The sequence below is a fragment of the Vidua macroura genome, chromosome 9, assembly GCF_024509145.1.
Source record: "Vidua macroura isolate BioBank_ID:100142 chromosome 9, ASM2450914v1, whole genome shotgun sequence".
In the NCBI taxonomy this organism is placed as follows: Eukaryota; Metazoa; Chordata; class Aves; order Passeriformes; family Viduidae; genus Vidua; species Vidua macroura.
In genome coordinates this window covers 18,343,880-18,354,958 of record NC_071579.1, presented here as the reverse complement: position 1 = coordinate 18,354,958, position 11,079 = coordinate 18,343,880, and the positions used below count along the sequence as shown (strand labels likewise).

General features: G+C 36.2%; 1 protein-coding gene across 1 annotated transcript in view; it reads right to left on the bottom strand.

Moving 5' to 3' along the window:
* Positions 1 to 263: 263 nt before the first annotated feature.
* Positions 264 to 11,079, bottom strand: part of COL24A1 (collagen type XXIV alpha 1 chain) — a 119,402-nt gene continuing 108,586 nt past the window's right edge. The window contains exons 53-60 of the mRNA XM_053985207.1: positions 10,462 to 10,497; positions 5,584 to 5,619; positions 5,462 to 5,488; positions 5,228 to 5,293; positions 4,319 to 4,487; positions 3,527 to 3,636; positions 2,211 to 2,426; positions 264 to 1,717 (exon numbers count right to left, since the gene is read on the bottom strand). Coding sequence (XP_053841182.1) covers positions 1,571 to 1,717; positions 2,211 to 2,426; positions 3,527 to 3,636; positions 4,319 to 4,487; positions 5,228 to 5,293; positions 5,462 to 5,488; positions 5,584 to 5,619; positions 10,462 to 10,497 — 807 coding nt within the window. The 3' untranslated portion in view covers positions 264 to 1,570. The remainder of the gene's footprint in view (positions 1,718 to 2,210; positions 2,427 to 3,526; positions 3,637 to 4,318; positions 4,488 to 5,227; positions 5,294 to 5,461; positions 5,489 to 5,583; positions 5,620 to 10,461; positions 10,498 to 11,079) is intronic.

Below are 11,079 nucleotides of genomic sequence, written 5' to 3'. Positions count from 1 at the left end.
CTTGCTTTGTTTTTAGTTTTATCATATTTTTCTCAAAGTGGTCAAAAATGATGTTTTGATACAAAATGTAAGATGGGATGGGCATGTACATTACTTTGCAAAAAGCAAACGTCCCTCTGGCAGTATTCCATGGCACAGAGCAGATGCATTTCCCCTCGGGAAGAGAAACACTGCCACCTAAGAAAAGTGCCCTTCTAGAGGATTTTCATCATTTCTAAGAATTACCTATACAATATGAAACACAATAGTAAAAGACAAAGAGATAGCTTGGAAACTTATTTTATTATACTTTGGTGGTGTGGCTTACTGCAGATGAAGACAGACAGGTTTGTTTGAACACTCCCAGGCTCCCTCAAATACAGTCTGATATCACCTGGCTGTGTACTGCTGAGCATACTTTGAATTGATAATGGATAGAGGTGTATCAATATAAAGAGTGCTTTTCCTAATGGTAAAACTGTTCTTTTTTACTAAAAAAACCCCAAAACTTCACTGAACATTTTAGGCTTAATTTTAAAAACCCAAAATTATCTAACAAATTTTGCAAAAAAATGGAATTTCTAAGACGATGAAATGCTGATTATAATTTAACAGCAGCCATACAGAAGACACGCTATAGTAGATTTTTTTCAGAAGTTACAAAATATATACAGAATATATCATCTTAAGATGGCTTTGGCATTAGCAATGTTAACTGAAATACAGAATTTAAAAGTCAAAACTACTTTAGGTAGTTCTTACAACGATTTTCACAACGGCTGTAACGGAAACTGTTCTGACTATATGCATCATATACAATATGCTGTCTCATACACCATTTCCAAAATAGTACACAAAAATATTTTAAACAAGAAATCCACATAAATAATATTTTCAATTATGTGAAGTATGTGACCAACGGTTTACAATAAGTACCTTTACAACAGAAACGTATCCTGATGTAACCAGCACATACAGTCTGAAAGATAAAAAGGGACTCAAATAATCTCTGCTAAGGCCACAAGCACCCTGTGTTATGAAGAGCACCAAGGTAACATGGGCAGGAAACACAAAGAGGTAGTGTGCCATCTGTTCAGATGTGTGCATCCACAAAGGACTGGAATAAAGCAATGGGTAAGAGAAGAAGACTTATTGTACTGTGGCATGATTCACTTTTCATATAAAAGCTATTGCACATTTAGGAGCATTAGCAGGTATTGCTCCTCAGTATCATACATCTCCAGCTTTCCTCAGGATGGTTTTTGTGCAGTGCTGTTAAAAAGATTGCTAAGAACACTTGATGTCCTGAAAAACTCCATGTTCAGATACTCTATTCCAGAAAATTATGCAAGAAAGCACCAAGAAATTTAAATACTTTAAGAAAATTGCTTAAGTATTTTCTTTCTTAGATTTTTTTCAATGTCATTTCTCATTTGGAGGAAGTCTCTCTCTTCCTGAGGTTCTTTAACCAACAACACTTGAAATGATTCTTCAGTTTCCTAGTCATTTTGTCTGCAATGGATCATTACTTTTGTATTCAATCTCTGCAGCAACTCCATGTTGATGCAACAAGAAACCTAGGACAGAAATCTTAAAGGAAGCATACGGAGCCACTTTCTATGAAGTGCTGCTGTCCTGGTTTGAGGTGAGGAAGTGCATTAACTTGAACAACTGGAAGCTGATTCGTGTCCTGAGTGTGAAAAAAGAACTGTGTCTTATGCCAGCTGCCATCTTCAATCTGAAACACACAGGAGAAGCATCTTAGAGTCATATAGAAGATGAGCTTCGAAACACAAATGAAAATTGTGGTTACAGAGTGAAAGAAGTAGCACACAGAAACATTTATTCTCTCAGCAGTTCCTAAAGAAATGGTGTAATTTAACAAATGCCATTTCTGAAGCCTGAATTTTCATTTTGAGGGTAACTGTTTATAAATTTTCCTGGAGGACCTACCTATTTCTGTGCTGATGTGTCTGCAGTGTCTCCATACAGTCTCAAAATACACGAGAAACAATGCAAACAGCAAGTATAGATACCCTCTATCACTGCAATTGCTTTTACCCTTGAAGAGATGATGAATTCAGTACCTGAAGGCTGGCATATGCAGAGCTATGTAAAGAAGCTTTAAGGGATGTGAATCTAAATGATTGTTATTTATTTTCAGAAGGTTAGTAATGTCTAAACAGTACCTCTGCCATCACTTGAATAATGTGATGCTAAAAGGTATTTACCATGCATTCATCCAGAAGCACTTTAGGTTCCAGTAGTGTATTTGCTTTAAATATTTGACCGTTCCACCCTTTAAAGGTAACTGATGTCTTCCGGCCACCTGCTTTAGTTAATCCCCACGTCGGTGTGTTTAGACAATGGACTGTGATGCTGTGGGTTGCTTCTGAGCTCAGTAAATGAAGGAAGTTCATCTGCACTTTTCCAACACCGAACTCCAGCTGAATTCCGAAAGAAAAGCATTGTTAGACTTACAGCTGGACTGTGCTGAATGGCCCCAGCAACACGAAGTGCCATGGACATGTCAGTGTGCTGCTCAGGCACAGGAGCATGTATACATGTTTATATAAGCTGGGGTCAATGCCAAAGAGCACGATTGGCATTCCTCGGGGAGATGTTAGGTCCTATTACAGTCATTGCTATAAACAGAAGCTTTCGTAGGACATTTTCAAAGCTTAAATATAAACATTTGCTGATGCTTACAACACTGCTGAAGCACAGCTGGTCAGAAATCAGTATTTTTAAATAAGGAAACTGAAACAAATGCTTGTGTGATTCAAAGATATTATCAGCAGCAGTGTTTTAACTGAAGCCACATCACTCTGCTGTTTAGTCTTCTTAGACTACAGGTTTTGGCAATACTGATAGTCCATTACAAATGCAAAAGTTCATCAGTATATTTTGATTTTAGACAGAAAATATAGTAACTCATTATACAAGAAGAATTTCTCCAGGACTATGTCATATTCAGGGATCTTCCAAATGTAGGAATGCATATGTGAACTTCACAGTATTTCTGAAGCTCTTCAATGACTCCAGTATAAATACAGAACTTCACAAACATAAAATTTCTATTCCCAAGAGTTCAAGAACTACATGTAACGAGTAGCATGAACTAATGATGTACAGAAAACTAGTCCCTCCCTAATGGCATTTAAAAGTTCCTAAGAGTTGGAAAGCAGTAGTAATTTTCATTCTTTTATTGTAACAACCTCAGCATCTCTAGGCTTAGGTGTCCTGAGTGATGAGATACTAATGTAGCTTAGAAGTATTTCAGGCTTATTTTTATGCCTTGTATAAGAAAGTATAAAGCAAAACAAAATAATTCTATCGGCATAGATAGAGTCTCACACAGTGAGAATTACTAACATATATAGTCTCCAGAATATCTGTAACTTCTGTATCAGAGTATATAATGTCCTTCCACAAAGATGCACAATAATGCCCCCCTGAAATCTAACTCTTTTTAATGAGTTATGTAAATAAGCATGCATTTATTTAGAGTTCAAGCACAGACAGTGTCTCTAGAAGCAATGCATACCTTGGTCACAGACAGTGGTGTTAAACATGTCTGACCACCTGCAGTGAAGTTGCAGAAAACTTCAATGGCATCAGAAGGACATCCAATATTTGGGTCAATCCAGTATTTTCCTATTAGTATATAATTCCAGACAGAAAATAAAACCAAAATATAATTACTACTAAGCAATTTGCTAAAATATTCATACTTCTTGGCAAACATTACATATATTATCACTATACCTTCACAAGGAAATGAAAGGAACATGAAAATGTTTTCACTATTAAAATTATACTGATAACAGATACTGAGAAAAATTACCACAATAAACCACTTCTGACTACAATTACACTGACAGCTTTAAATAGGAGGGGGTTTTTATTTGAAATATTGATTCAGGAAGTTCTGAGATACAATAACTGTTGGTGTATTGACAGTGGTAATGTATGGTATGCAATTTTCTCATTAGGAATCTAGAATCTGATCCACACAAAATTCATTGCAAGATTAGCTATAAATATTTGGAAAAATTCGCATCACAAAATTGCATTCAGTTTCAAATTTTCTGGATAAATCTGTTTACTGATAGATATTTTCTGTCTAATATTTCTATATTAGCCACATACTTCCACTTTTAAAACTCAGAAATTTTATCTTAAAGATGAAATAAATATATTAGTGACAGGCACACTGCAAGAGAATACACTAAAAAAAGAATAAAGACATTAAATCGATCAGATCAGAGTTTTAATGTAGAAAGCAACATTTGGAAGCAGCACCTTTGAAGGTACTTGTGTGAAAGTGGGCACTTACCATCTGACACTTTATGTTCACAATGAAGCAAATCCCTGCAGATGCGTGCTGGGTTATCCCGTGTGCCAAGGGGGTTCTTGATGCTGTGCAGTAAATTGCTAAGGTAGTGGAGCGTTTTGAATATCTCTGTACTGTGATCTAGTAAAGTTACTTCAGTATTCTGGTATTTCTGCCAAGGGCCATTAGCAAATGTGTTACCACAAAGAAGTGTCACAACAACAGTATATGCAGTTAAGAGTCAAATGTCAAATGGCCATTGAATAGCCAGACAGAATCAAAGTGTTTAAATGAATGCAATCAGCCATGTAGAACAACGTAAGGTATCCCAGTAAACCAATCAGGACATTTTATTAAAATTGTCGTTAAGGCAGGTTTAGGTCATGCAAATTTGTCATTATGATCTATTGACATAAAAATATGGATACAAGGAAAAAAAAAGGAAAACTTGGTGCATTTTTAAAGTAAACTTAGAGGTTTCAGATTTGAAATAGTGAAATTTATTCTTAGGCTTAATCTAAAAAATAGATATAAATTTATTTGACTTCACCCACATAAGGGATTTCATGCAACCAATGCAGCCAGATACCTATATGTTGGTATTTTTTTAAATCAAACCCTAAATGCTGCTATTGTTATCTATGTCTGAACAGATACAGTCCACTATGTGTGATAGTCAGTAAATTTTCACTACTACCAATCATCACAAAATGTAGAAGTCTCGCTGCTTCTCTTAATTTCATTTCAACTCTATCCTGTAAATCCTAGCATGTTTCATTACATTCTATAATTACTTGCTATCCACTATTAATTTAAACTAAGTCTTTGAAAAGAAACCCTATTATGTCCTCAAAAAAATATAATTATAATTGCATTCCCTGTATGATAATGTAAATACATTTAAATGTATACCTCCATCTGCAAGGCAGCATTTGACTCAAACAAAGCTTGAACAGCAGCATTGAGATCCACTTGTTTCTAAAAAACAGGTATTTCAGAATATAAAAAGATGAACACGAATATACAAAAGTGCAGGTGGTAAAATCTTTGAACCGTGGAACAAGGAGTACATTTGAAGAGGATCCTGTTATTGTCCCTTTCAATAAAGCACTGGTTAGGGTAGGTTAGGGTTGTTACAGAATTTACCCTTGGTCCTGGTGGTCCAGGTGGTCCCTGGAAAATGGGAAAAAACAGATATTAGGTGTTTCACATCTTTATATAGTACAATCAAAATGGAAAAATACAGGCACAGTTTTTTATGCACTTACAGGTGGCCCAGGCTGGCCCGGCTGGCCCTGAGGCCCCTAGAAGAAATGGAGATAGAATGCAATGGTTACACATTAAAATCTCTGGTTTTACATTTATGTATTTATTTAATCATGAACATGTCCCAGTGGGTATAAGGAAGAAGGTGTGCTAGCACCTGTGCTAATGTTGTGAATTATTAGTTATTATTGTTAAAGCACACAGCTCCATTTACATATGAATATTCATGTTGGAATTCCTGTGTTGTCTGGTTCCTTTTTTCTCCAATTACTTCTGATATGAAAGGAACTTTAAAAGTCACAGAAAGTATTAATATATAATGTGCTATACTTTGTGCCAGTGTTACATTTATGCTGATAAGTACTAGAAGGGGTAAATAATCACAAAACCAGTGTAAATAATGTTATCAGTAACTCCAAAAAACTAACTGATCCACTTTAATCCATGAGTATGTGCCAGGCTTTTATCAGTTGAATTTATCAGCAGCATCAGTTTTCAGCCAGAACGTGTTATGTTCATTGTTTTACAGTGATATAGCAGATTTCCTCTTTATTCAAGAAGTTATGCCCTCATTTTAGTGTGTCGGATGATTGCAGAGGAGAGGAGGAGAAGGAACTGCTTTTCCCTAGCTTACAGTGCCTACAATGCATGTAAATCTGTGTTTTGGGCTGCCTTAGGATTGAACATGGACCTTTCCTATACAATAAACCCATCTGAATAATTCTTTCTTTATTCAACGATTCACACTAAGCTGGAATGGTTGTGGACATTTATTAATATGCAGTGACACTTGTGTCTCTGTTAGATTCTTATCTTCAAGCTCTATATACTCGAAGTTTCTAGGAGCTATTGTAACAAGCAATGGCACAAATGATCGCGAGGAAAAGAATAAGTGGCAGTGCCTTAAGAAGAGAAAAAGAGAAGGAATGAAAGGCATGGGCTAGATCTGCTAGATCACTTTCAACACAGCTAAGTCAATTTAAGCAGAACATTCTTTTGTCAGTGCTGCTTGTACCAATTACTTGAGCACAATAAGCTGTTCCAACAAAAGCCCTCATACGTCAGTATAGTCACGCTAGTACAAAATCTCTGCCAAAAGAGAAATAATCTGATGTGACGTGGTCACGCTGACAAATGCTGTGAAACTGATCTAGTCAAATAGGAATTAAGCTGTAAATCACTTGATATAGTAACAACAAGTGTTTCTGCTGTGAGATTTCACAAGCAAGATCTGTGTGAGTGTCACTTCATGCTACAACTGCTGAACTCAGGTTGTGTTCATGCTGCCAAAAGCAAAGGCAGCTGGAAATGGTTAAAGAAAGACCAGATTCAATCTAATACTAATTCATGTATATTTAAAAAAAAAGGGATCTCAAACCAGATAGGAGCAATGTACCTAAGTAACTGAGGCTGCAAATGTATTAATTTAGGTCCTAAGGCAGAGCCTGTGGTAGTGCCAGGGAATGCATCTGCTGGGGGTCACAGTGACAGCTGCACAACTGAACTATGTCTGCACACACCCGCCCTGGCCATGCTGAGGGGCTCCGGTGCTGGATTAGGAAGGATGTGGAAATTGGGGGCATCATATTATTCCAAGCACCAGCTCCATGCAAGGCTATGCTGATGGACTGCAAATGGCTTTGAGGGAAGATCCATGTCTTGTATGTGTTCTTTGGAGAATAGAGGAAATTCAATACTGAAGCAATTTCTGGATGTTTAGGTAGATGATTTTCTGATACTTAACCAAGAAGACCTTAATAAGGTATAGATTGTAAATATCGTGAGCTTTTCAACTGATACATCTTGACCCTATTTATTTATGTTTCATCCCCTTACACCTATAGAAGGGACTGGAAGCCATCTTTTAGGTAGATATTTAACAATTAACATCTTTATGAAAGATGTTACTCATTAATGTTGGCAAAAGGAAATAGAAGAACAAGTAATTCTAGCATATGCAGTACTAATAGTATGGATATTCCTATGGGTTCTTTGTGAAGTAACTAGCTGTCATTACTTTTCTGAGTTTGATTATTGCCCAGCTTGAAATTGTCTTTGAAATCCTATTACTATTAAATATGCATAAAATATTGTTCTTATTCATTATTAGAAAACTGATCCAAGTTTACACAGGTTACATTCCCTATTTTGGCATAGTTTCTCAGCTGCTGCAAATCAATTGGGTTTCACAGAGCTATACTGTTTTATGCCTGCTGGGAAGGCTGACTCCACATTTAATTAATCAGGTCAGGTGTTCAGGTGCTGTTAGACTACTCCAGGACACCTTCAGTCTTATGTGAATATATTACTGGCCTGTCTGATCATGCTTTGCCAAGTATGTTTAGTATAAAATGAAAGAGAAAGTGTGAAAAAGAATCTTGAGAAACAAATTTGACATTGTAAGGATATATTTGTTTATCTTGGTTCAGGACTTGATTATGCAAATATCAAATCAAGGAAAGGTACAAAGTCTTCAACAGTTTGTCCCTAAGTAACCAGTGCTCTCGGATGAATAGATGTCCTTGTTCTGAATGCTGAGATTTAGACATTCCAGTATATTTTTCAGATGACTGAATGCTTCAGTTAATGTTCTATGTTCTTGGCATATGTCACCATTTTAAGACTCAAGAAGTCTTGGGACAAGAGCAGTTCAAATTTATAGTGGTTTCTGAGATAGAACTGAGTGTTTTAAAAATAAAATCCTGCACTGTTCCAATGAGTTTAAGGTATTTTGCAAAAGAGGAATGTCATTTGTCTTGATCCACTGTCTCCTTGCCAGTAAAACCCATGGGAAAAAAAAGAGGTAAACAGTGAATGCTATTTGTGAGCTACTTTGTGGAATATCACATTTCTTAAATGCATTAAAACTTCAGAGAGCTATAGATATCAGATATCTTTACAAACCTTTAAAATATAATGATACTGCACAGAGTAGGGATTTTACCAATGTCCTTTCTTTCGGCTGCAGAGCAGAAAAATGAGGCTAAATTACACTTTTCATGAACTAAGTTAATTGCTAAATGTTTTACTGGAATGTACCGGATTACTGTTACAAATCCACTTAACTTAACCTTTGGTCGCATTAGAATTTTAGTGAGAAAAGTGTAATTCCAGTTCATGAAAACAAAAGCAGAGACTAAACCAGTTAGTTTCAGTGTGTCCTTAATTCTTTAATCACTCCATTTGATTAAACAGAAGTTCAAAGGCCAAAATCCCAATCTTTTACTAATGCTGAGAGGCCCTGATTTTACATACAATAGTACATACACTTAAGTATGAAAGCATGAACAATCCCAAGGACATTCATATTTTCTAAGAATTTTTAAATTCTTGGGGAGAGTATTTTTAACAAAGAATGTGTGCTTTACTACTGGCCTCAACAAGAAGACATGATTTTGCATTCCATGTCTTTCTGGGGATAAAAGGACATTTCTTTCTACAAATGAACTCTGTAACCCTGACAGACTGAAAAATATAACTAAATATGCTACAAAAAGGTTAAAATCTATGTGATTCTAGGAAGAATGCCAATATAAATTTTAAAGGTATAAATTAAAGCTCAGAATACACAGTTGGATGAAAAAAAATTTGGTCTCCTTTGTATGTGAAAGCAGTTGGAAATAAATCCCTTTCTTGGGGGAAAGTAATGCCACTGTATATGACTTAAAACTAAACATTCTTCTTCTGAAAACAGCCTTACTAGATTAACTCATCATGATGAATTCAAGAACTTATTTAGGAAATAACTTCTTAAACACCAGCACCAATAATGGAAACAGATGTTTCTTGTTCACCATTCTGGGTGGTTTTTTTAAGGATTATTTTTGGAATTTTTTTTTAAGTCAGCATTTTTAGCTCTATGCTGTCATAACAATTGTTATGAACAAACAGTAGAAAAAGACAGCTAAGATGGATAACAGCAAATTGAGAAACAAGTTTTTCTCTTATTCTGAGATAGCAATTGCCTCAAGAGCATTAGAATCAAAGAGGAGAGTTCTCCAAGACACAGAAAAGAAGCTTCATTCCCAAGCTTTAGCTCTTTAAAATGTTTTGAATACTTCAAATTTATTTTTCAAAACTTTTATAAGGCAGTTTGATTGAATTTTTGGAGGTGGCTGCTAAAAGCAACATACAATAAGTGAAACTAATTTTAAGTGAGATGGGGTGAAAGGCACGGTAAGGGAAACAGGAACAAGATCACATCTGCTAGTTACTGGAAAATGAACTAATTATACAACTGTCACAGAAGGCAATATCATAGTTATCAACTTTGTGTTTGTAAATTTGCTGTAAATATGACAACTTAATGACTTTTCACATAGCCATAATTAATTGAAGACTTAACTGGCTCGAAGACAAATGTAACATTAAATCCAACACTCACGAATGTACGATGACTCTTGCTGAAAAATGGAAGACAGCAAATTCATAACCCATCAGTGCTGCCCATAGCTCCTGCAGTGGGAATGCATTGCATGGACACCCACCCGCAGGGCTGCGCTTCTCCTGAGCTTCTCCCGTTCTAGACAAGAAGATCCAGATCTATGAACATGTGCATGCTGTGAGGCACTAGATCTTTGACAACAAATGTGACATAAGATTTTCCTTTTAGATCTGAACGTGGACAGATTTGTACTATGCTCCAAACTGCTGGATGACCACGGCCCAGCAGCTCACACCCACTGGCCATATCTGCTTAAGTCAGCTTGAACAAGAAGGTCAGGCTTCTGACCCAGGCTACCAGCTTTCTTGGGCACTGCTCTCCAGGAGCACAACACGACTGCCTGGCATGCAGAGCACACATGAACACATCCAGCCTGACACAGGAATAGATTTTACACAGCCAAAAGAATGAAAGCACAAAAGTTGTTTCATCTTACCATTTCACCCCTCGTGCCCTTTTCACCTCTTGGTCCCTGTAAGAGAGGGCAGCTGTTAATCTGATATGCTTTCTAGCTGCCTAGGACTGAAATAAGCAGATTAATATCCATGAGAATTATACTGCTCACATGAAAAGTCCAGTCTCATCTGTGGAAGTATTTACAGCTCTGGGGGTTTAATTTTCCTGTACTACTAGAAAATGAAATTAGTTGAAAACATCTTGTGATTCCTGTATGTGGAAAGCTGTGCTCTTCAGCTTGTGAGTATGTTTTCTCTCAGTAATTTTAACTGTCGATCAGCTGCGTTCTCCACAATTTCATCCACATTCAACACATCAGTGCTTCACCATCTTTAGAGAACAAAATTCAATGCTCTCCATCACTGAAAAAATCCATTCACCAGATATATGTTTTTATTATGTTACTAGTTCTACTCTCATAACCATATTAGACACTACTTTTCTGTCCCCATTTTTGTCTGGTTTTGCACTTGAATTGTGTTACCAACAATCTTAAAATACTTCTCTGGAAAAACTTTTCATCTTAATGGCTGCGTTTCATAACATGTAGAAATAATCTTCAACTAAAATGCTTTCTTGAAGATAATGGTGAACTTTT